Here is a 23175-nt window from a genome sequence, read left to right as displayed (position 1 = left end):
AGCAAGGGTGAAAAAGAGTAAGAGTCGTAAGCGCCTCCGACATTTACATTTTCAGCTCGGCGGGAGTTGGTTCATGACTGTTTATTTGGTCCAAGCAGCAATAATTTCAGCTGGCAGGCGACACGCCGCTCCTGCTATTGATGAAAGATTACATCTCGACATTGTTTCCATTTCTGCCAATATATTGAAACAATCAATATTTACATGCCCCTCTTGGTCGGGCTAGTCAAAACCACATGTTTTCTCATTGGCTTATTTCCATTCAACCATCACTGAGCGTGCTGTGAGAAGACGGAGAGTGCAGGGAGAATGTGGGGCCATATAATAACGGCTGTAGGAATGCCAAATTCCTGGCTATTATAAGTGTTTACTGGCCAGGTCCTCCATGAGCTGTTTCCTACAAGCTGGCACACTGCGATTGTCTGTGTTAGTGTGAGAGAGCGTGTGTGGCTCTCTCTTTTTTTTTTTTTCTTTTTTTAATATGTCCTTTAGTTTGTGTAATATTGCTCATGCTGCGCTTGTATGTGCCGTGCATTGCGCGCACAAGGGTTAGGAGCCGTGCTTGCATGCAGCGGGTGTTCGCTTCAGTATGTGTCGGTGTGTTTCGGATCAGCATCAGGTGATGAAGGCTTGACAAGCCCCATTCACCTTTTTTTTTTTTTTTTTTAACTACAACTGAGTGTACAAGTGTGTGTGTGTGTGTGTGTGTGTGTGTGTGTGTGTGTGTGTGTGTGTGTGTGTGTGTGTGTGTGCGCGCGCGCGGCGGGAGGACAGCCAAGCCTTCTCTGTTCTGTCTTACATCAGCCTCAGTTCTAGCTGTAAGAAAATTATTGTTGACATAGAGGTGCTCAGTAGGCTTCAATTCACTTTTAGTTATATTTGGTATAGACACACGCGCGCACACACACACACACACACACACACACACACACACACACACACACACACACACACACACACACACACACACACACACACGCATCATTTTCTGCTCTAAGGTTTCTCACACTCTCGTGCTCTCCTTTTCCCCCAATCCATGCAGCTCATCAGAGCTATAGCATGTTTCCCTTCCCTCAAACGCAGTCAGACAGGAATGTCTGCTCTTTTTTTTTTTTTTTTTTTCACCTTATCCGAAGACAGCGCATGGATGTGGAATTTTCCCAGTCAATTTAGTGACCAGAGGGTCTCTGCTTCAGCTAAAAAAAAAAAATTGTCTTCTTTTGTAACGGCGGTAGAACAAATAGTTTACCCCCAAAAAAGTTGTTGTCACTTGCTGCCAAATGAAACTTGTGTATTTGAGCATTTTATTGTACTGGGTTGGGCTTTCACAAAATATTTGCTCGGACACAATGATTGTACTCTCATGGAATGCAGATTAGACCAATATGTTTAGTTTCGGCATCCACAGTAAATGTGCCACATGTATAAGTTGAGATTTCTTTTTGGTTTCTAAAGCAGGTCTAAGTGCCATATATATATATATATATATATATATATATATATGTTAACATGTCCAACCTTCAGTCCATGGAGAGACGCACACAGCCTAAATTCAGCGGCTGCGCCTTTTGGACAAGCAGTATGGACTTCCATAAGTTTGTGATGTCACAAACTCACGCTCATGTCATATGTCCGACTGTCCCATCTTTTACGTGGAAGACTGTATGGACGGTATTTTCTGTCTTAACGATGCAGACGTAGCCAGTCTAGCCGTTTCAAGGCTTTTTGCTAAACTAAGCTAATAGACTGCTGCTCGTAGTTTCATCTCCACTCCTTAAATCTCCAACCCCTCATTCTCCATATCCTTCTCCTCTTCCTCCTCTTCTACTCAGTCTCCTCTTTCTTCTCCCACGCCAATTCCCCCCCTCTCTTTCTCTCTCTCTCTCTCTCTCTCTCTCTCTAACCACCATCCTCCTCTTCCTCCCTTTCCTCTTCATTCTTTACATGTGCGCTAGCCCTCCGCCTGAGAGACCAGGAAGGACTGAGGAAATAACACCCATCCTCCGTGAATGAGCCGTGCCAAACAATCTCCGCCCCGAGTGAATGGACCTTTGCAAACATGACCCGGTCCTGCATCGTAAAACCTTTGGGTCTGACGGGAAGAGACAGGGAGACGCAGACAGAGAGGCAAAGACAGACATGGAGAGGTTACAACCATATTTGAGCATCATATGTTAACTTAATACATCAGCTATGAAGGGAGGGACGCCTAATCTTACTCTCTGTTCTTTATGCATGCTATAGTGCCTCATTCTTCTGTGAGTCAGAATAAAGGCGGTCTGGGGGAATTGTATCACTGCTAATGTTTTGTATCCTTGGAGCCGGACCGGCAGAGCGCGGGGGGCGGGAGGAGGGGGGGGGGGGGGCAGACGGGGTACGTTGTGGTCCTGTGGGTCGCCAGTCGGAAGGGAAATAGTCCAGAGAGGCCAGCGTGGGAATGGGTCAGCATTTCTGACAACGCAAGCCAAGCCCCCGCCCTCTTTCCCTCTTTCCCTCTCCATCCCTCTCCCCCCTCCCCTCCGTTCACAGCAGCTCTTTCTGCCCCCTCTCTCGTCCCGATCTTCCTCTTCGCTCTTCTCCCTCCCCTGCCTCTGTCCCTCTCTCGCCAAGGAGGGGTGAAGAAGTCTTTTCTCATGGGCTTTTCCCAAATTGTTTTCACTGACATTTCTGAGATATTTTGCTGTAAAGAAAATATCTGGACATATTTCCTCCTAATAGGCTCACGGATGCTGACGCTTTGTGTGCTATCCATGCAGATTGTTGCAGAATACTGCTTGAATCAGCTTTACTGTACTATTCAGCATGTGAAAGGTTTATCACATACAATACAAAGCTTTTCATTTCCTTTGAGCTCCATCGTAGCTGCCGCGTGTGAAACTAAAGTTTACAGGGTGCGTTAGCTGTCAGCCAATAGTGCACAGGTTGCTTTCTTTACTGTACTTGGCCACCCAAGAAATAGGCATCTGTCGCACACTATATACCGGCAGACAAACATACCTGAAGCGTATTACTCTGGCTGCACATCATTTTGTACAGGAAAAGGTGTCGACTGCGATAAAATCTGCAGATTACTCCTTTTTCCATTATTGTGCACGCCCTTTCCTTTCCCGTTTTTCATTTCCCGCTTCTCTTTATCCTCACTCTATCCCATTTCACTGGCTTTCTCTTCCTCTCCTTTTTTTTTTTTTTTCTCTTCCCTTACTCCCCCTCCTTCCACCTCTCCCCATATTTCTGTCAGTATGCTGATAGAGTTTGGGGCCTAGGTAAGGAAAGGGATATTAAAACAGGGCTTTGGGTGTGTGTGTGTGTGTGTGTGTGTGTGTGTGTGTGTGTGTGTGTGTGTGTGTGTGTGTGTGTGTGTGTGTGTGTGTGTGTGTGTGTGTGTGTGTCTGTCTGTCTGTCTGTCTGTAGCCATGGCTGTGATTGACAGAAATGCTAATTCAGCTTTTAGGAGTTTGTTCTTCTCTCCTACTGAGGAATCTTTAACCCTGAGATTGTCATCGTCACCGCCGCCAAGGACTCTTTTTGTTCCATTTTTAGCTCTTGTCGTTCTCTCTTTCTCATGACATTTTGGTGCTGTTTCTAGGATGGAACAGTCCTCCGGGAATTACGGCAGTTGTTTCGCAACTTCTTTTTTTTTTTTCTCTCTCTCTTACAAAAACATGCATTGCTGGCATTTCAAATAAGGGTTAATGTACTTTCTATTGAAGGGAACTCATGTGAAGTCAATGTTATTTGAATGGAACTGAAAAATACTACTTATCTAGATCAAAAATGTGATATTCTTTTTTTCTTTTCTTTTTTTTTTTTGCTACAGCTCTGGAATGACCAGTAGCTCGTTGGGGCTAATGTTAGTAAACTTTAGAGAATGTTCTTTGAGTCTGATGACTTCATGGGGCTTTTCTTGCAAGGAGAAAATGTAAAAAAAAAAAAAAAAAAAAGAAAAGAAAAGTACATGTTATGCTAGCGATTCCTACTATATGTCACTGCAACTTGTGGCCAAAGCAGTGAGAGTTCAGCATAGACTTCCCCCTGGATCAGGACAATTTTCTACACCTATAAATGCTGAATTAACTGAGCTAAGCAAGCGTACGTGCACATGTGTAAAGCATTGCCTTACGTCACTGATGTCACCGTCCCGCAGGTCCAGCTTGGGCGTTTGCAGATTCATCTGTTCTGTTATGACAACGTTTCTCATCTGAGAGCGAGAAACAGGAGGCAAAGGGGGGGGGGGGAAAAGAGGAAGGAAAAGAAGGAGGGAAAACTGTTGTTCACAAGCTGTAAAAACTTCACATAAACCCCAGCAGCTTTAGCTCGGCTCACCACACATGTTGCAATTAACATGCAATGGCATGCTTGGCTGGCTGACCTCAAAGGCTGTGCTGTGATGTTAGGTAGCTAGGCATGTGGTTAGCAGTGGGAGTGTAAAGGTCAGCCGGGGCAACACAGATCAAGCATGGAGCCGAGTTCAGAGATGTCAGGTGGCCAGAAACACAGCAGTTTGGGAATGGATTGGTTACTTTGGGCAAAGGAAAATGGGTCTTGGGTATTTCTTGTAATGTCAGATATCCCTAGTTCATGATGCCTGAAGTTATAGTCCAGTATCAAATATACTTTACTTCTGGGTGTAGTCTCTTTCTTTAAAACAGTCTATTGTACTTCAGCAGACAGAGTTCCCCCCATTTCCCAGACTGACTTTGGACAGGCCCCAGAAAAAGGCCTGAACTTGTTGCTTTCAATCAAATCTAAGCACATAAATATACAGTAGCTCTCTAGCCAACTAGATTGTGAACACTGGAGTCTTGTTTATGATAGCTTACAGCCGCACCCATTGCTTAACCCACTGCATTGAATAAATACATTCATAATCCACAGTATGTCTGCTTTGGATTTTGTTCCATTAAGGCGATGAATGGTTTATAGATTTTTGCTCTTTTTTTTTTTTTTATACATCTCTTGTTAATGTTAAGGCAGGGTGGTGCGTGGAGAAAGAAGTTCTTCAATTCTTCACATTGCTAATGCAAAAAACAGATGTTCATCCATGTGTTAGACACGACCTCCTTTAACCTTACTTTATCTACTGTAAGGTTGATCAGTTATGTATAGTAATAAGAAAAATACTCAAATAAAAGGGAACAGAAAATTCAAGGTACAGCTGTGCCTAAAACACAGACTGTTTGTTAAAATATCTGGCTCTGAAAAATTAAGCCTAATGTGGAATTCCTGAAAGTGCAATAATAGTGACGCCCACTAGGGGCTGGTTCCAAAGAAATCCTCAATAGACTACCACTAAAAAAGCATCAACTTCTTTCATGAAATACAAAGTCAATCAGTTTTTTTCTACAAGTCATAATGATGTCATTCCCTCTTTCTGATCAGTGGTCTGGTGGTCCTTCTATAAATAATTCCATAACCTTTTAAATATTACGCCTCAAAGAGAGGTGTGTTTGGGGGGCGTGTCTGGTTTGATTGACATGCCTGAGGTGCAATCGGGTTTCTGGTATAGGTGAGCGGGGCATAGTGTCCTCAGGTTTATCAGTCAGATACAGCCCTCGCTCATCCCCAGCTCGCACAAATATGGTCACTTCTTGCTCCAAAAAAAACCAAGATGGCAACAACCAAACTGCAAAACTCAAAGCTTCAAAACAACAGTTCACATACTAATGACGGATTTGCCTCTTGGCTTAAAACCACTTTTGCTTCTTGCTTATGGTTTTAACGTCAAATTCTGCAGAGTAGCTTCAATGCAGGAAATAATTTTTTTACCCTATTTTTGTGCCGAATTAAGGTAGTCTAGGCTAACGCTCCGTAGCTTCGTATTTAGTGTACGCATAAATATCTTTTATATTGTGATATATTTAACGTGGTATTAAATTCCTTGAAGCCTTCTAAACTTTTAAGAATAGTGGTTATTTCCAGTGCGCACACACCACTTTCCAGTTTGCTGTCCAACACTGACCAGACCAGCACAAGCTGTGGGCCAGAAACACCGTTTCATGGCACTCTCTTATCTTCAGCCAAACCATATCTCCAGACACAGTTCTTATCAGCTCGTCAAAACTGCAGCCACGATAAGAAGCATTGTTTGTTGCACAGCTGACAGGTCAGCTTGATAGAAGACAGGAAAAAAAAAAAAAAAAAAAACTCAGGGCGAATCCAGGTTTGGTCTCTGCGGTGATTACAGTCCATTTTAAAGTATTGTTCACTTTGAAGTTTCTAACCGTGATGCTAAATTGAGGACGAAAGAAGATGGAGATTTGAAAGCTGGGAAGAAAAAAAAAAAAGAAAAGAAAAAAAAGAACATGTGCTCTTTTGTCTTCTCACTGTTTTTCTTTTGCCTCCCTCAGGATGGCAAAAAATGATGATGATGAAGAGGAGGCGGCCCGAGAGAGGAGGCGCAGGGCACGCCAAGAGAGGCTGAAGGGCCGGGAGAGCGAAGAGCCCAGCGGCCAGCCAGACAATCTGGTCATGACCAACAGCCACAGGTGACGCAAAACACAAGCTCTCTCTAAGATAAATACCGAGAACTTTGCTGTCAATTTTTGGTTCAAGAGCACCAGTAAAGTGGGAGAATATTTTGGACAATATATTGCAATTTTGGTGATTATTTGAAGATTTCTCACGATTAAAAAAAAAACAAGGCGCATATTATTTCATAATGAAACAATTGAGGCCCCATCTTCTTTATTTGCAAAGGTAAGTCAGTAAGTGCAAGTAATTGTTAAAATTGCTGTCCCAGACCAGGGCAAAGCTGCTCATGTCACTCTGATAGCAGCTCTCACACAATAGGGACAATCTACACAGTAGTTTTGCTTTTTAAACCCCAAACTAGTGCAGTTTCTTACTAATCTGCTTCCTCACCATTGAGGCTACTTCTCAGCAGTAAGCAAGCTAGCCAGGCATGCCAACAACGTTGCCTTATAGCAGGCAAACACACTTTACACTTGTGCAAAACGCGCCTACCATCCTCCAAACTCTTGAAATGATGAGCACTGCTGTTACTACAGCCCCATGCTCACAGCTTCAGCAATGCATGATCTCATACCTATCCATCAGAAAGACTGCCTCAGGAACAAAGAGGCTAACTATCAATTTCTATGCAGTTTAAAGCTGTGAGATAAATCGTCTTGGCCACAGTGGAAGTGGTGGGTCGCTCTGACATCTTGCAATACAGACGCTGCTTTGTGGCCATGAATGTTTCCCTCTCTATGAGCTCAGAGATACATCCTGGGCTGGTCGAACAACAAGGGGATTGTGCAGGAGGATGCTGAGACAGGACCGAGCGCTCGCGAGCCATTGTTGATTGTGCAGATGCAAGGATAATGTTTGCCAGACTTTTAGGTCAGAGGAGTTTGAGTCATGCTGTTTGGACGAGGTGGAAGAATATTCTTTCGGTATATGACGTCTGAAATATATAGTTTTTAGCCATATTGAAGGCTTCATGGACGCTTATGTTGGCTTTAGAGTCGGTCAGTCCAGACAGAAATATCGCAACAACTGTTGGATGGATTTTTAGGAACTTTTATACTGGCATTCGTCATCCCCTGAGGATGAATCATAATGTATTTGGTGATGTTTCCCATCATGGCTCTTAAATAACAACTATTGTCTCCGCATCCTAACACATCACATGTTATTGTCATTATTATATGTCTGCATTTTTGCTAAAAGCACTGCGGTTCCTTCGCTCACAGAGGTTTTGTAGTTGGAAGGTAACAAGTCCAGACCTGAAATCCATGATAAATTTGCTGATACTCCGTTTACATTAAGGCCTGACTTGAGTTTATTTGAAAGAATCGCTCTGGTGAAGACCTGTCGAAGACGCCATTGGTCAGAATTCTCCACATATTTGCGTTAAAAGCTGACAAAACCATGGCAACCACTCTCTGGAAACTTTAATTTCAGAGCACCTCAGCTGCTGTTAGGGGTTGTGGGCCTCAATCAACGGCATCTCTGTGGTAACTGGAGACAATATTATGCATTCACTTCTCCTGCCCACGTTTTCTTAACAGCTGACGTCTGCTGTGACCTCAGCGCTCGCTCCTCATTAACAAAACAAAAAAAACACAGTGAAATGTTTGTCTCCTTTTTCTCCTTCCAGTGTGACAGAGACGGTGTCTGTGAGCAGCTCTTATGGAGGCGGTGGGGACGACGATGACCAATCCCTGCAGGACCGCATGGCCAAACGCGAGGAGAGACGGCAGAGACGGATGAGGGAGGCGCTGGAGAGACAGAGTCAGCTGGACCCCACCGCCACCGAGGGCAACGACAGCATCGCCACGGAGAAGAACGACGCAGAAGAGGAGAGGCCCTCCTCCTGCCGCAGGGGCCGTTACCGTGACAGCGAGGACCAAGAGGAGAAGACGGCGACCAACAGCTCAAGGAGGGAGGAGAAAGAGCACAAGGAGCCGAGAGAGGAAGAAGAGGCTGCTCCTGAGAGAGGAGGAGAAGAGGAAGAAGAAGAAGAGGAGGGCATAGATGAAGAGGAGGAGCAGAAAGTTGAAGTGGAGGAGGACAAACCGAGAAGGTCTTATTTGAGAGAACAGGTCAGTCCTCATTGTTGTTTATTCATTTTGTCCAGTTATGAAACTTTTGTAACTGACAGTCGCTTCAAATGTGATGCTTGTTTTCTGTAGGAGTCAGTCGAAGAGCCTAAAATGAACAACAAGGTATGGCCATCGATTTATTGACTTTTTTGTAATGCACATCCTTGAGCCGATCACTGATCTTTCCTTCAAAGAACTGCTATACTCCTTTTTCATAGAGCCTCGCTGAAGAAGAAGAAACACATTCGGTAGTCAGTGAGCATTCAAATCAGGCTGGGTCACCAAATTCAGAGGCTGAGGAAGATGCAGTAGCATCAGGGGAGGCTGAAGAGGTACCTGAGGATGATAATGTAGATAATTCATCACAGAGCGAGCCTATGTTACTAAGAAATGACACTGAAGAGGACTTTGAGGTATCTGAGATACTGCAATCAGAGGATAATGAGGTATCATATATGCGGTAAGAATTTGAGTAGAGGTGTGATGCACAGCACAGAAAAATCTCCGGGTAACCTCAGTGTCTTGATGTGTCCTTGATGAGATAAACAGAAATCCTTCAAGTCTAAACAGCCCTCCCCCCCCAAAAAAAAAAAAAAACTCTTAATAAGCCTGTCTTGTTGACTGTGTGATTTATGTAAGAGGCAGACCCTGAAATTACCCGGACACCTCGCGTCCGTCTAGCGTGGTTTGCACCGTTTGCCACCTGGTGGTAACTGAGCTCTACTTTTTATGAGGTGTGGTTGCAGCCGTGTGGTTGGATTTTAATAAGGTTAATGCTACGCTCCACAGAGTGGTCACAGTGTTGTTGTTTTTGTTTTTTTTCCTGCATGTCTTCCACCTTAGCTGCGAGAGCAACAACACATCACATTGTGCTGTCTCCACTGCGACGACTCACTGCAGCAGAGCAACATAATGACATTTAAAAGAATAAGTGCTTTAAATGTATTAAGAGCTCAACAAGCCGTCATGTCATGTGTACTACCAGTCAAAAATGTTAGATCCATAGTATTATAAAAAAAATAATAATAAAAAGTGAACCTAGAATAAGTTGCCAGGTAAACAAAACACAATAATCAACGATCTGATGAGTCACAAATCTTATTCAGCCCGTTCATTCTGTTTCAGGTCCCAACAAGCATCTGAACGCTGAGGCTAACAAATAACACTTCCCTCCTTCATTTTTTTTTGTGTCGTGAGTCTTTTCTGACACAAACCGATGATCCTGATGAACTAAGCTTCTAATTTTAATTAATCTCGTGTCCTACATGCATTTGTTACAGTTAGTATAAAAACCAGGGTTCACAGACACGTCATGTTGGCATTTATTCTGTTGAGAGAAAGGTACTTCCCACTGCTGTCAGTAATAATTTTGGTGTTTTTCTGTTGAAGACAGGCTTCAACTACAAGACAAATGTACTTTCTGAGCCAAGGGTTAACAATATGTGGTCTTCGAAACCTTACTGCATATGCACATATTGGACCTACACGCATACTAATTAAACAATATCAAACTTAAATGATGTTGTTAATGGTGGACAGCAGTCAGCAGGATCCCTGTGTTGGATAATCCCTCCGTCAGCAGTAATTCTGAAGTGGACGCAGCAAGATGTGATGTCATGTGCTATTCTGTTAGGCGTGTGCTCTCGTTCTCTTTCCTTCATGTCATACGATCGGCCCCTCCCTCCCTCCCTCCCTCCAGCCTCCCCACCCATTACGTCTTTGTTCACCGTGTTTGTTTTGTGTGTGCGGCTTTCAGGTGAATGAGAGGGGCGGGGCCGGGGAGGAGAGGGAGGACCAGAGGAAGCACAACGGAGGGCTGCACGAGGAGGCGGCTCCCAAACAGCACAGGAAACCCGAGAGGACCCTCAGGTACGCCGTCGCGGCAGCAAAGGCCGAGTCGCTGTCTGCTTCTCCCTCTGACGCCAAACTGGGGATAGCCTCATGAATTATTCAAGCAACTTGTCAACAGAATTCATCAGATTCACGTCCCAGTTTGCTGCCAGTTAAGATTTAGTGCTTGAAGAAATCCCCCAAATGACCTGAATGGGATTAGCCGGTGCAGTATTGATGAAATATGAAGAATTCAAGTAATATCTTTCATATCTTTGTACACATTTACTCCTCTTTACTAGGGATGCACCAGTGTGTTGTGCCTGATATGAGAGTCCTAGAGCAAAAGACATGATGATTTTATTCTGAAGTTAAATTGGCAGAGATAGGTGTCAGACAGGGTTTCCAATTCCCCCTAATAATTGGCTGTAAAATATTATCACTCAGAAATACCAGCCTACTGCTTTATGAAGTTAATACTGGGCTGCTACGACAATGTGCAGGTTATATCGTTGCCTTTTTACTCTTGACCACTTGTGGAAAAACAGTGCAGCAATTTAATATTCTCGACACCGAGGTCGGCCGTAAAGATCGAGCTACCTGACAACCAGAGAGGGAGCAGAAGACGCACATTCCTACGATTAGAAGATGATACACAGCATAAAATGAACACCAAACGTGCTACTTATTCTAAAAAATCATGGAGGAAAATTCTTCATATTTGTCAATTGTGTTTTCTTATTGTATTCTGATAAGGGACAGGAACTTATTGATGTTACACTCGTGACAATTATTGTTAGTCGCTCAGGCTGGTTTAAAAGCATGGAAACGTTGCCTGAGGCTTCTGCTAAATAATTGAAAGGCGAATCTGAATCAGATTTTTAAGCAAACAAGTTGTTTTTTCTTTAGCATTCAGCCGCAGCTGAATGTTTGACCTACAGTGAGTCCTCAGCTTGAAACACTGGCATGAAACTTGAGATGAGCTGTAACATAATCTGTGCAGAGGTGATTGTTGGTGTTTGTATGTGCACAAGTGTGTTTTTGTGTGTTCGCTTGTTCATGAAAGAGACAAATTCAGTGTATGTTTAAATATTCAGTTTGGATCAAATGTCAAGAATTTCCCTGCCTGCTGCGCAACCTCACACCCTGATCCGTGTTTGTGTGTCCGTCGCAGCCGCGGCAGCGTGCGTTCCCCCGAGGTGTCCGCAGGTGACGACCAGGATGACGCGGCCCGCCTGGAGGCCGAGCGCAAGCTGGAGGAGCTGAAGCGTCGCCGCGACGACGCAGAGAGCGAGGAGTTCGAGAGAATGAGGCAGAAGCAACAGGAGGCCGAGGCCGAGCTGGAGGAGCTGAAGAGGAAAAGGGAGGAGAGGAAGAAGGTGCTGGAGGAGGAGGAGAGGCAAAAGAAGCAGGAGGAGGCGGAGAAGAAAGCCAGAGAGGAGGTAGGGAGGAGAATTTTTTTTTTTTTTTTTTTTTTTTTTAGATTGACCTAATGGATGCTGTTTGATGCTGACTTTTTTTTTTTTGTTCTCTGTTTGATCCACTTTCTTTTTGAATTTAGCCATTAAACTAAAATTCGGCATTATTATAAACTATGCTCTTTTTTTTTTTTCCAAAGAGGATAAATGTGCTTTTAGAAACAGCTTCTGAGCTTCAGGCGTCTGGCCGACTGACTCACATCTCAGACCGTAATACTCCGTATCCACGTAGCCTACAAACGCTTTAATAAGACTCTTTCTATTAACACACACAGCATTTGTTATTGTAAACTACTGTTTGCAATTCCCAATGTATGTCCCCTCACAACATTGAACATTGTGGGGAATCCATTGTGCTGCTGTGTTGAGTTACAAAACATTACTGAATGGTTAAAAAATAAAGAAATTGGTACTAAACGTTGCCAAATCTAAATGTGTTGTATTTTGTAGCAGGAAGGCTTTGGCTAACTCCGCTGATCTCATCTTGTATATGAATGGGATATCTCCCGAGAAGGTTACTAAAACCAAATTAGATCATTTCTTGTCTCGGTCTGATGAGATTGATCACATTGTTTCCATGATCGGTGAAAGCATTTCAATTCCAAGGAAATGTTCTTCTATCCGCTGTTGTGACTGATGTAGTTCGCTCACTTGTTTTGTCTGCTGAGAAACATCTTAAATCTTTAAATTGCACAGAACAGAGCGAGGTGATCTTTCTCTGCAAATGTGTGTGAGATGCACGAGTGATTGTCGTGGCCAACTGTCGATGGTGAAGTAGTGAGTCCGTGTCACTCGGGTTATTTGAGCCCCTGATATTTTCAAGTTCCTGAACACTCCGTACTTTGTTTGTCATTATTATTATTGTTATAGAAAAGAAGGGTTCTAGTTAGCATTGGTAACACCTGGACAAGCAAATGTTAGATGGGACTAATGGCAAAAAAAACAGTTGCTATGAAGAATAGAATTGAACAATTCTCAGCACCCTGCCGCACAGATTTTGCACCAATTAAATTATTTTGTAATATTAGTAAGAACCAAGAAAATACGTCTCTTAGTGAGCACGAATGATGGGGAGCACTATCCCTGCAGCAAAATGATTGACACTCTCGTTTGTTTGTTTGTTTATATACTCTCTGATGATTTCCAAACAAAAACTAATTTCAATTTCAGTTTGACTTTATGGTCAGTTGTCTCGTTTATTCTTCTAATTAATTTAAGTCCCATTGAGTTCCACAAGCCTGACAAGTCCTTCCTCTTTCTTTTTTTCCTTTTTTCCCCTCACGGCTTTCATGTTGATGTTGATGTTTGCCTTTTGCACCTGTGTGAGCTGAGACTCATGCATCAGACTCACACTCTCGGCGCTGTGACGTTATCTCGCCATACGTCACCGTTATCACGACTCGACCTGTTTGGTCTCCCCACTTGTAACTCCCATGCAGACTGTCATTCCTTTTACCTCTTCTCACCACAACCTCATCCTTATGTATCTCAAACGTGATAACCCCCCCCCCCTCCCCCTCCCTCCTTGCTTCGTGTCCCCATCTGTACTCGAACACACAATGTCGTTCGTTTTCCCTTTCAGCCGCCCGCTCCGAGGTCCCGCTTTCTCACTATTACCCTGACTGGTCGTCTTTGTTGATCTTGGCTCTGAATGTGGCGGCCCGTCTCTCGCTATCTGCCCCTGTTCTTCTCCTCTTGTGTGATGTTAATGAGGCCTTTTGGTTTGTAATTAAAAGATGGCCCAGAGATACAGAGAGACTAATTAACCAAGACAAGTCTGCTGGAGAGGGCTGATATACTGCCAACCACCAACCCTCTTCTGAATACAGTATAAATGGTTCATACAGGGTTTTTTTTAACTGTCCGCAGTCTGCACGTCTCAGGCTTTACAAAGTGTTTTTTCCTAGGGCGGGGGATCACTGTAAATAAGAATTTGCTCTGAGTAATTTAATTTGTCCCTAACCTGTAAGTCAAGTCAATTAGAAAGTGGCACATATCTATTGTCTGGGTCGGCTGCATTCCTGATTGTTGACCGGTTGTGACATATGCTATTTCATACCTTAATCCATGGCAGATTGTGTATGTTCTCATGGTTGTTTGCAAGTTTATTCCCAAACAAAATCCTACTCGGTGCACAGGAAGCGTGTTTCAGGTTTCCAGCAGCAACAGTGGTTTGTTTGAGTAAATAGAAGGAAAGTGTGCAGTTAGCATGAGCAGCAATATCCGGCACAGCTGGACGGGCAAAGAACAGAGCGCCACCTTACAAATGCTTTAATTAAAAACACGTTCAACAAGGGATGCTGCAAAGTGAAAGAAAAGAAATTAACGAGGCTCGCCTCTGTTTTGTTCAGGAGGAAAAGAGGAAGATGAAGGAGGAGATCGAAAGGAGAAGAGCAGAGGCAGCTGAGAAGAGACAGAAGGTGGAGGACACTATGGACGGGGAGGAAAAACTCTTCAAGTGTGTCAGTCCTCGAGGCTCCTCTCTGAAGGTCAGTCCACCGCTTCTAACCTCTCACCATCCCCTAAGAGCTGCGTGTCCCTCAGTTTTTATGCCTGTGAAGCTTTCCATTCTTGCACGGCACATTACGCAGTTGTAATAATGAATAGCGGCGGATTTACCGCTCAGAGTTGAGACGGTGGGCTGAACAGTCATCTGTCGCTGGCAGATCTTTTCCAGCTGAGGCGAACTAGCTAATTTGGCAAATATTTGCTTTGTGTGATAGTTCAAAAAAAAATCTCTCACTGGCTGGTCTTTAAATGTTTCTAGCTGTTTTGTTTGGAAACGAGAATCTGAAAAGCTGTCTTCAATATGCACTTCATGGCTAAATAAATGATATAATGTTAAACCCCTTATTTATTCAATTTCAAAACATAAATAAAGTGTAGAGCTTGTTCGTCTTAAGTCCTGCATGATAAAGGAAAACGTAAGATGATTGTCATTCAAACTAAACCTGTTAAACTGCTTACAGTAGCTCATGGACCTGTTTGTATTGTCAGACTTTATATTTTTTCTTTTGAAGGGCAGAAAATGTTAAACTCAGATCGAGCTTGCGGGAAGTATAAACTTCTCCAAATCAATTAATGAGCAGGAGAGAGCTGCTAATATTCGCCGAAACTTTTATAGTATTTGTTGACAGGTTCCCACGCAGGGGAGGAACGCTTCACAGTTAACCTGCTAGTATGTCATGAATGGTGCATTTTTATGTAGCCTGTAACTGCACATTAAGGTCATAACAGCAGATCACAAACCAATGGGTGACATCGCTGTTGGTTGCCGATTGGTAAAAACACTACTCTCCAAAAAGCATCCCTGTCGGCCCGACATGTTGTGAAAAGCTAACCTATGGCGACACGGAGTCATAAATAAACATAAATATGACTGTCACTGTTCTGGGGAAACATGTATTGATAAGCCATAAACACAGATCATTCAGTTCGAGGCTTAGAGCAACTGTAACTTTAAAACACTTACTACTTACACCGTACTGAACTGCACTTTACCTCTTTGCTGTATTTGGGTCATCAGCAGAAGAGTCAATATACTGTAATAGTTCTCCGAAACATGCAAATCCCACTCATCTGGCAGTGCAGCAAAGCTTAAACCAAACATTCAAAGTATTTGGAGAGATAAAGTGCCAGATGACCCGCATCTGCTCCTCTCACCCCTCGTAGCTCTCTGCATAAAGTGTTATCTGACTGGGATGAAGGAGTGTTCCCAAATTCAAAGAGGCTCGATGAAGTGAGAAAATGAGAAGTGAAAAAGGCAGCAACTGAAAAAAAAAAAAAAAAAAATTCTGTAACTTCTTTGACTTTATTTAAAAATTCTGCTGATATGTTGACCTGCTTCTCGCAAGAAATACACAAAAGTGATCATCCAACTGTGTGCCCGTCCCTTCCTTATCTGAAGATAGATGTTTGTCACGGTGAAGGAACGTTTAATTAACTCAAATGTGAATAAAAGTTTGCCGTGTTGCCAAAAGTCAACTCCCACACTGAAAATCGAGGGGGATTTTCAGCAGTGGAGAAAATCGAATTAGTGACAGTTAGCTCTAATATCCTACACTCAAAGTTTGGCTCTTACACTGAGTGCGTCTCTGATCGTACTAGAATCAAGTGCTTTGTTTGATTGTGGTCAGTTTTGTAAATACTGTCGTTCAACTGCAAATCTCCCCCCGTGCTGCACTCGTCTCTCAGACGCAGCTTTATTTTGTCATCATGTTCACTGTAGGTACAGCCTTGTGTGTATTTGTCTGTCACATACTCCATGCAGACAGAATTGTGCATGAAGTGTTGATTTGCAGTGTTATACCTGAAGTTTTATGTGGCAAAAAAAAACACAGCTGGGGTTGACAGTTCAGTCCCCACATCAGAGCACTGAATCAGTAGATTTAACTGTGAATTGAATGATTCGAAATAACTATAACAAAACTCAGATAGAACAGATTGTAAGCACTTCTTTCTCCATTATATCTTTCAACAAAAGTTTTAATTATCGGCCAACATATAGGCCGATATCAATAAATCTCTGATAGACCAATTTTGACAGACACATAACCATATTAGCATTGATTTAAAATTGTATTTCTAGACATTTGGTGAATGTAAATTCAGTATTCCTTCTTATTTTAGCTCAGTTTTTGGTCTCCACCAGCTCTTAAGATAAGTATTTGGCTCCTAAGTTGCTAAATGCTCCACTGTTTTCACAAGCTTTGGTGACGCATGGTACGTGGGCGGGAAACACTTTCTTGCTAAGTTTGTCTTGAGAGAACCAAAACAGTAAACTTGCTGGATGTAAAAATCAAAACACTACTAACACACGGTAAAATGCTATAAAAAGTTTAAGTATATGGGGTTTTTTTTGCAGCACAGAATTTAAAAAAAAATTGTCTCATAAGAATATACAAAAAGTGACAGAAATCTTTTTTATGTTGCTATTGTACTGTCCAACAGCAGATTGATCTGTTTTTTTATTCAATTTGTCACATAAATTTCACAATTTCCTGCTCCATTTATGTGCAAGAGTGAATTTCATACCCTTTCGGTTCTGTAAAACCTTTTTCAAAACCTTTTTGCAAAATGACATGCATGCCATCGAGAACATGTTGGGTTTTTTTTCCTCATTTCCTTTCGCCGTTATGTGTTTTTAGCTTGACAGCTGCTATTTTGTAGCTCATACGCTAAAACATTAAAAAAAAAAATGTGTCTGGCTATCAGAAATCAGCTCCCAGTGGAACACAGAGTCCCAGGAGCTCGTCTTCATGTTATCAGCAGTACACCAGCATAACCCGGCTCTGTACTATAGATAAAGCACAAGAGTTCTCTGGCAGAGAAGGACAGCGGGACGAAATGAAGGACAGGCTGCAGGGATATGCAGGAAGGCAATTAGGGTTAACAGGATTACTGTAACTGCGTTCGGATGGCTACAGCTCTTTAAAACGCGCCTGAGAATGAGGAATTTCCTGTCGGGGAGTATTTTGGGAACTCCCGCATTCGGTAGCAGCCGAGTGCGAAGACCGTTTTTTCAGAGAGAGAGGGGCAGAGTTTTTTCTGCTGTTTCTTCTTTTGTCTGTTTAAAGGTTTTTGTGCGTGTGCGTGTGCGTGTGTGCATCTGAGGAACGCACGTGTTGCCTTTTAGCCTTTCTGTCGTATTTCATAAACAATCCTGAGATTCCCACAGTCCAAAGGCAGAGATTGGAAAGATCTTGCTATGTTTTTTTGTTTTTATATATATCTGTCTTTTAAGAGCATTTTGCACACAGAGTCAGTCACATTGTGTGTTGCTGTTCAGGAGAATTTAGCTTAATGAATATTTCAAGAAAATTAAACAAATTGACCTTTAAAAAGGATTATTGGCAAGAAACCTAAGCACATAATTGCTATTTAGGTTATGAATTATTAAGGCCCAGTAATTATGTAGAATGACATGTGCATCTACATATTGGCTCATAAACCTGAGTTAGAAATGGGTTCATACTGACAATAATGATGGGACAGATGCACAAAAATCAACAGAAAGGCTGGATTCCACATCCGTTTTTAAGTGTTGCGGTAATATATACACAAGCGGGACGCGGCTGCGGGATTTATAACTCACTGCCTTTCTTACCTTTTTCTGCAGATTGGAGAGAGAGCAGAGTTTCTGAACAAGTCAGCACAGAAAAGGTAAAAGTATAACTTCATCATTTGAATCGTTTTGTGTCACACTAACAAAGCTTTTTCTGCAGTCCCGTTTTGCTGAATAGGAAGAATAGTCCAGAGCTGAGGCTTTAATTCCCACTTGAATGTCTACAGTCTAGGAACTAATGACCAAATTGTATATAATGTATATAAATAATATAAAGTGGTCTCATTTTTCATGTGCCGTGTGTTAATTACCTGCTTCTGCCCAGCAGCGCAGTGAAGGCGTCTCATTCTCCTCTGGTGTCCAAGATAGACAACAGGCTGGAGCAGTACACCTCAGCTGCTCAGGTTAGCAATGCATCAGCTGGGAAACAAAATGTTGGACAGAGCAGAATGGTAAAAACACCTGAGGTGCATGAGGTTGGATGAATGAATTCGTTTTTACCGCTCACAATAGGACAATGCAACACAGCTATGCAGTACATCTAACACCAAAAATATAACGAGCAGTAAATATGTCTCGCAGTAAAACATCAATACACGAAGAGAACGTTCTTTTTACTTGAGTTTGTTATTTATACTTCTACATATTTTCATTTAGCACGTTTTTATGTGCAAATGTCAAATATACTTGGAGAGAGAAAGAAGAAATGCTACACGCCTGCAGTTTATCCAGAGAAACAGCTTCTCTGTTTCTCTGTCAGGCTTTCTTTAACAAACTAACTTTGTACATTCGAAAAGTGTGTTTGCACTTTTGGACTAACCGAGTGTGCAATCACAGCCAGACAACAGGACTAAGGTCACACTGAATGTAACAAAAGAAATCATTTCAAATTTGACTGATGTGCTAAAAATACAATTTTGTTGGTCGTCGTGGGTCTGGAAGGTTTCCTAAACTGGGAACACGTCTGAGTTTGCCTGGCGTGGTGTCGCTCCCTCATACTGATTCTTTTGAAAGTCTCACTCAACATGTTTATCTGTTGATTTGAATACCCGGAGAGCGTCACAGTAATATTTTTCAGTGCACTTTGAGGACATATCAAAGATGCTTGCATAAATTTGTCGCTGTTACCAGCCCATGCTCACGTGGGGCTTTTAAAAGAGGACCGGTTATCTGAGTATCTGATCAGAACAGCCGTCCCTCTCAGTCACTAGTTTCAACCCGCCCTGTTTGTCTCCGCAGAGAGAGAACAAGGAGTCTCGATCCCCTCGCTCCGGAGCGGTGGACCTGCCCATGGTCACTGACAGCATAAGAAGCATTAAGAGCATGTGGGAGAAAGGCAACGTGTTCAGCTCACCTGGAGGTGGAGGAAGCCCATTCAAGGTAAAAGAGAAAAAAAAAAAAAAATGAGGTGGAGGAGGATATAAGAAAGTTGAAAACTTCTGTGACTGAAGCAGAGAGAGAGAGAGAGACGAGAGAGGAAAGAGCCCAATTCACTGGCACTTCCTGCACTGCCCCCGTTGCCGATGACAACGATGCTTGGCTGACCTTTGACCCTGTCCAAACAGGAAGCAGCTGTGATGAAGACAGGCGTGGCAGGCCGCATCAACGACTGGCTGAATAAAACCCCGGAGAGCGGCAAGAATACAGGAGGAAGGCCAGCGGTAGGTCGCCGCCGTAGCAACCCCTGTCTCTGCTGCTAGGAAATGCAGGACAAGCACTGAACAGCTTGGAGCCCCACAGAGAGATGCTTAAAAACCCCAGAACCACAGCAAACGCAGCTGTGTTGACTGACCTGCATAGTGGTGAGGGACATCTTGAGTGGCGTCATGTTAGTGGTTTGTTTGGTCACCGGCAGCCAAATTTGCTCAAACCACACCCACAAAGTGTTTTATTCTTAAACTTTTATAATAAGAACACCTAACCTGACACACTAATGCGCCATTTATTGGTTCAAATCCTTTCAAATGTTCACTTTTATGGATAAGATTCAGTAGTCAGTTGTAACTGCTTCACCTCATTGTAAAGAGTAGTTTTCTGAAGTTTAGACCACTGTGTTATTACAATGTCATAATTACTGCTTGGTCCCGTACAGGATATGTTATATGATCATTTTTAAAACGATGCAGTGAAGCCTATCGAGGTTGAGATATTATCCGTCTGCCACCACCTGGTGGCCACAAGCACAAGTGAACTGTGGTGTATCTGAGCTTGCTACAGTCATCTCTTACAGCCGGTATAGTATCCATTGTGTCCACAGTGCATGTGGATGAAGCAGACTTGGCACCAGTTTGGTGTACGCTGTCACTCAAGTATTTTATCTTAAGCGTAATTGTAATCTTTGCCAAGCAGACTGAGAGCAGTTCCTGCACGCGGTTTCGCGCCAGTGTAATGTTCCTACATTTTACTCAAAATATTTACGCCAGCGCTCTCTCTATGTTGTGGATTACGGTTTATATGACAGTAGGTACCACAGAGGCAGGGAGAGGCAATAGATGAAGGGAAACTTTTTAACACAAGTAATTCCAAAGGAGAGCGAGCAACAAGACAAGAGAGTTCAAAAACAGGAAAATGTTGCTCTCCATTGTTTTTATAACAGGAATTCTACCTGGTGTTCTGATTGACTGTCTCAAACTCTTGCTCATAGTGAGGATGCTATTTTCCACTTCCTCGAGACAAACACTCTGCTCGATAGTGTCTGTCCCCCTCTGCCATTCCTTCCTTCTGCATCTCAGGTGCTCTGCCATTGCCAACAAATGATGCCTCTTTTCAAATAGGCCGACAAGCACCCGGAGCGCCACTGACGGAACGATTTGTCTCTGCCTCTTGTTTTCTGACTCTCTCCGACAGGACCTCAAACCTGTTGACGTCACCAATAAGAGGAGTCTATGGGAAAATAAAGGCACCTCTCCGACCAAGGTAGCTATTATTTCATTTCAGACCGGTCGGTGTCGAGTAACATGGAGAAAGATTTGTGGGGTGATCGGAGTGCCAGTTTTAAGCGAGAATTACACATCCTGGAGTTTGTCCAGATGTGGTTTTTAACTACACCAATGTGGTTTGTTTTATTAGCTTCCTTGGTTTGTAGTTCTTGTCAATCACGAGAATGTTTTTCTAAAGAAATTGATTAGAAATATGTATTAAATGAATAATCTCACAATATTTTAACCAAGCAGCAATGGGAGTGACGATCACTTGTGTTTGTTTTTGTTTTAAAGAACTCTCATAGCTAGTTGACCTCACCGTTAAATCTGGAATAAGCCTGGAGAGGTAAAAGACATGATTGTTCTACGTTTCCTCAAAGCTCTTATCACAGAATGACGTCTCACTCTGCTGTCACACTGTTTGTTCTCTGGCACAGCTGCACTCTGTTCTGCTGTGGTTGGACACCGCTGCTTGTTTTTTAGTTGCAACGATAATAGCCGATAACGGAGTTTGAGTCCAAAATGACATATTGGCGATTTGACGAACGTGTCACCAAGATATACACTTTTATAACTCCTTCACATGAGGTATTTTAGAAGCTTTTTAAGTGTGTAAAAACATCAGTTACTTTCCAAAAATACCCACACAGCATTTGGAAATAAACTTGTCAACCAGATTTTCGCTGTGAAATAAGAATCACAAAGTCAAGTCAAGAAAGCCGTTGTAAAGTCAGTCTAAAGAAAGGTTTCGCCATTGGCTCCATTAACACCCATAACTTGTAAAAGACAACTCAACAAAATCTAGAAGATTACAGTTCAGTATAAAAGCTGAGCCGTAAAAACCTTTTAAGAGTGCACCCATGTTGTCCAACTGCAGTCTTGAACGCTTTTCACAAAGGCCCTGCATCACGTCACCGCTCTTTCTTCTGACAACCACAAATCACCGCTCTCAGTCCAACTTCACTTAACTTTTTATGGCCCTAATGGAGAAACTGTTTACGGCACTCTTTACAAGGAAGACGCCTGGGCCGGGTTTTGCAGTGGCACTCTGACAGTGTTGAATCACTGTTATCACCTCACATTTCCAAACACATCTGATCAGACCCTGACATGGATGAATTGACTTGTACGCTTTCTATACCTAAATAAAACTCTGTTTGCAGAGCTGATTTGTAGTGAAATTTGAAACCAAAAAAAGAGGACAAAGATGTCCTACCGAGCCACGTATTTTCCAATAAACTTCTTCATTTCTTCCTACCCTGGTAGCGGGGTGTTGATGCAGCCAACAGCTGCAGTGCAGGCCGGAGGCTGTGGTCTGCCAGTGAGTAGTGGGACTGGAGGGCATCAGGCAGTGGTCTGCACTGACGTAAAATGGGCCCTGGACAGGAAAGGTAGCGGTTAGCGACCCTTGTCATTGGTTAACCATGCTATTTTGCAATGTCAGGGAAGACAGAATGAGCAGGGTGACGACTGGTGAGGGGGAACTGGATGGGTTTGAGAAACTGCATTGGTGGAAGTGTTAGACCTGAAGTGTCTCCGGTGTGTTTTGGGTCTTTGCTGCCTTTTTTACCTTCCTGTTTCCATGTCTTCCAGGTGGCAGGCAGAGGGGAGACCAAATCAGTCGCCAATGGTGAGTCTTTACGAGGAGCCACAAGTGGCAGCTTGTAACTGCAGCGCTTGTGGAATTTTGTGTCGGAAAACACACCAATGGGTAGGCAGTCATGTGGGCACACACACTGCTGCTGTTGAATGAACTGGTGGTTTGCAGAATGTCAACTTTTTACAACCTCTTAAATGCTGCCTTGTTCTTCGCTTGGCCACAGCGTATTTTTTTTCATTCTTCTAATTGGTCTCATAAGCCTTAAAACAGGATTTTCTCAATCCACAAGGTTACGTTTAATCCTTTACTTGAATTAAAGACATGGAAATGATGAAAATGAGTTGCAACGACAGTGGCAATACTGTATGTGTTTATATGTGCTGGCATTGCACAGGCTCAATTTAAAGGGAAGCTAAAACAGTCAAAGAAAGGACAAAGACCATTTTCATTTTGCACAACCAGGAGTCTCTTCTACCGAGCGGGGAGCTACACTTGGAGTTAAAACAATGTGCACAGAAGTTCAACATCTAAATAATTGAAAAGAGCTGAGGGTCTTCAGAGGTTTTTTTGGAGCCAGCATCAAGCTGCCTTTAAATTGCCTTTTGACTACATGACTTCAACATTTGACTGTGGTGTTTGCTGCCCGGCTTGACTCTCTATGTCAGAAGATCAGACTCATGAACCCTCACCTGTCTGCACGCTTGTAGTAAAGCAAATGATGGACGCCTTTTTATGT

General features: G+C 43.0%; 1 protein-coding gene across 6 annotated transcripts in view; it reads left to right on the top strand.

Annotated features, from left to right (window-relative positions):
* Positions 1 to 23175, top strand: part of cald1a (caldesmon 1a) — a 52509-nt gene that overhangs the window by 27651 nt on the left and 1683 nt on the right. For 3 of the 6 annotated variants that reach the window (XM_069709195.1, XM_069709191.1, XM_069709190.1), the window contains exons 3-15: positions 6348 to 6485; positions 8102 to 8546; positions 8637 to 8669; positions 8765 to 8878; positions 10303 to 10415; positions 11551 to 11818; positions 14206 to 14343; positions 17973 to 18016; positions 18247 to 18322; positions 19158 to 19298; positions 19484 to 19579; positions 20766 to 20834; positions 22433 to 22469. In XM_069709195.1, the coding sequence (XP_069565296.1) occupies positions 6348 to 6485; positions 8102 to 8546; positions 8637 to 8669; positions 8765 to 8878; positions 10303 to 10415; positions 11551 to 11818; positions 14206 to 14343; positions 17973 to 18016; positions 18247 to 18322; positions 19158 to 19298; positions 19484 to 19579; positions 20766 to 20834; positions 22433 to 22469 (1712 nt within the window). Of the gene's footprint in view, positions 1 to 6347; positions 6486 to 8101; positions 8547 to 8636; positions 8670 to 8764; positions 8879 to 10302; positions 10416 to 11550; positions 11819 to 14205; positions 14344 to 17972; positions 18017 to 18246; positions 18323 to 19157; positions 19299 to 19483; positions 19580 to 20765; positions 20835 to 21133; positions 21186 to 22432; positions 22470 to 23175 lie in introns of all 6 variants that reach the window. The other 3 variants (XR_011311359.1, XM_069709192.1, XM_069709194.1) reach the window with 3 other exon arrangements.

The sequence above is a fragment of the Brachyistius frenatus genome, unplaced genomic scaffold (genome assembly GCF_029030835.1).
Source record: "Brachyistius frenatus isolate BFR_SWC_R1_liver_20210118 unplaced genomic scaffold, ASM2903083v1 Contig_81, whole genome shotgun sequence".
Lineage (NCBI taxonomy): Eukaryota > Metazoa > Chordata > Actinopteri > Embiotocidae > Brachyistius > Brachyistius frenatus.
The sequence above is the reverse complement of the archived record's forward strand: the minus strand, read 5'-3'. Positions and strand labels throughout refer to the sequence as shown.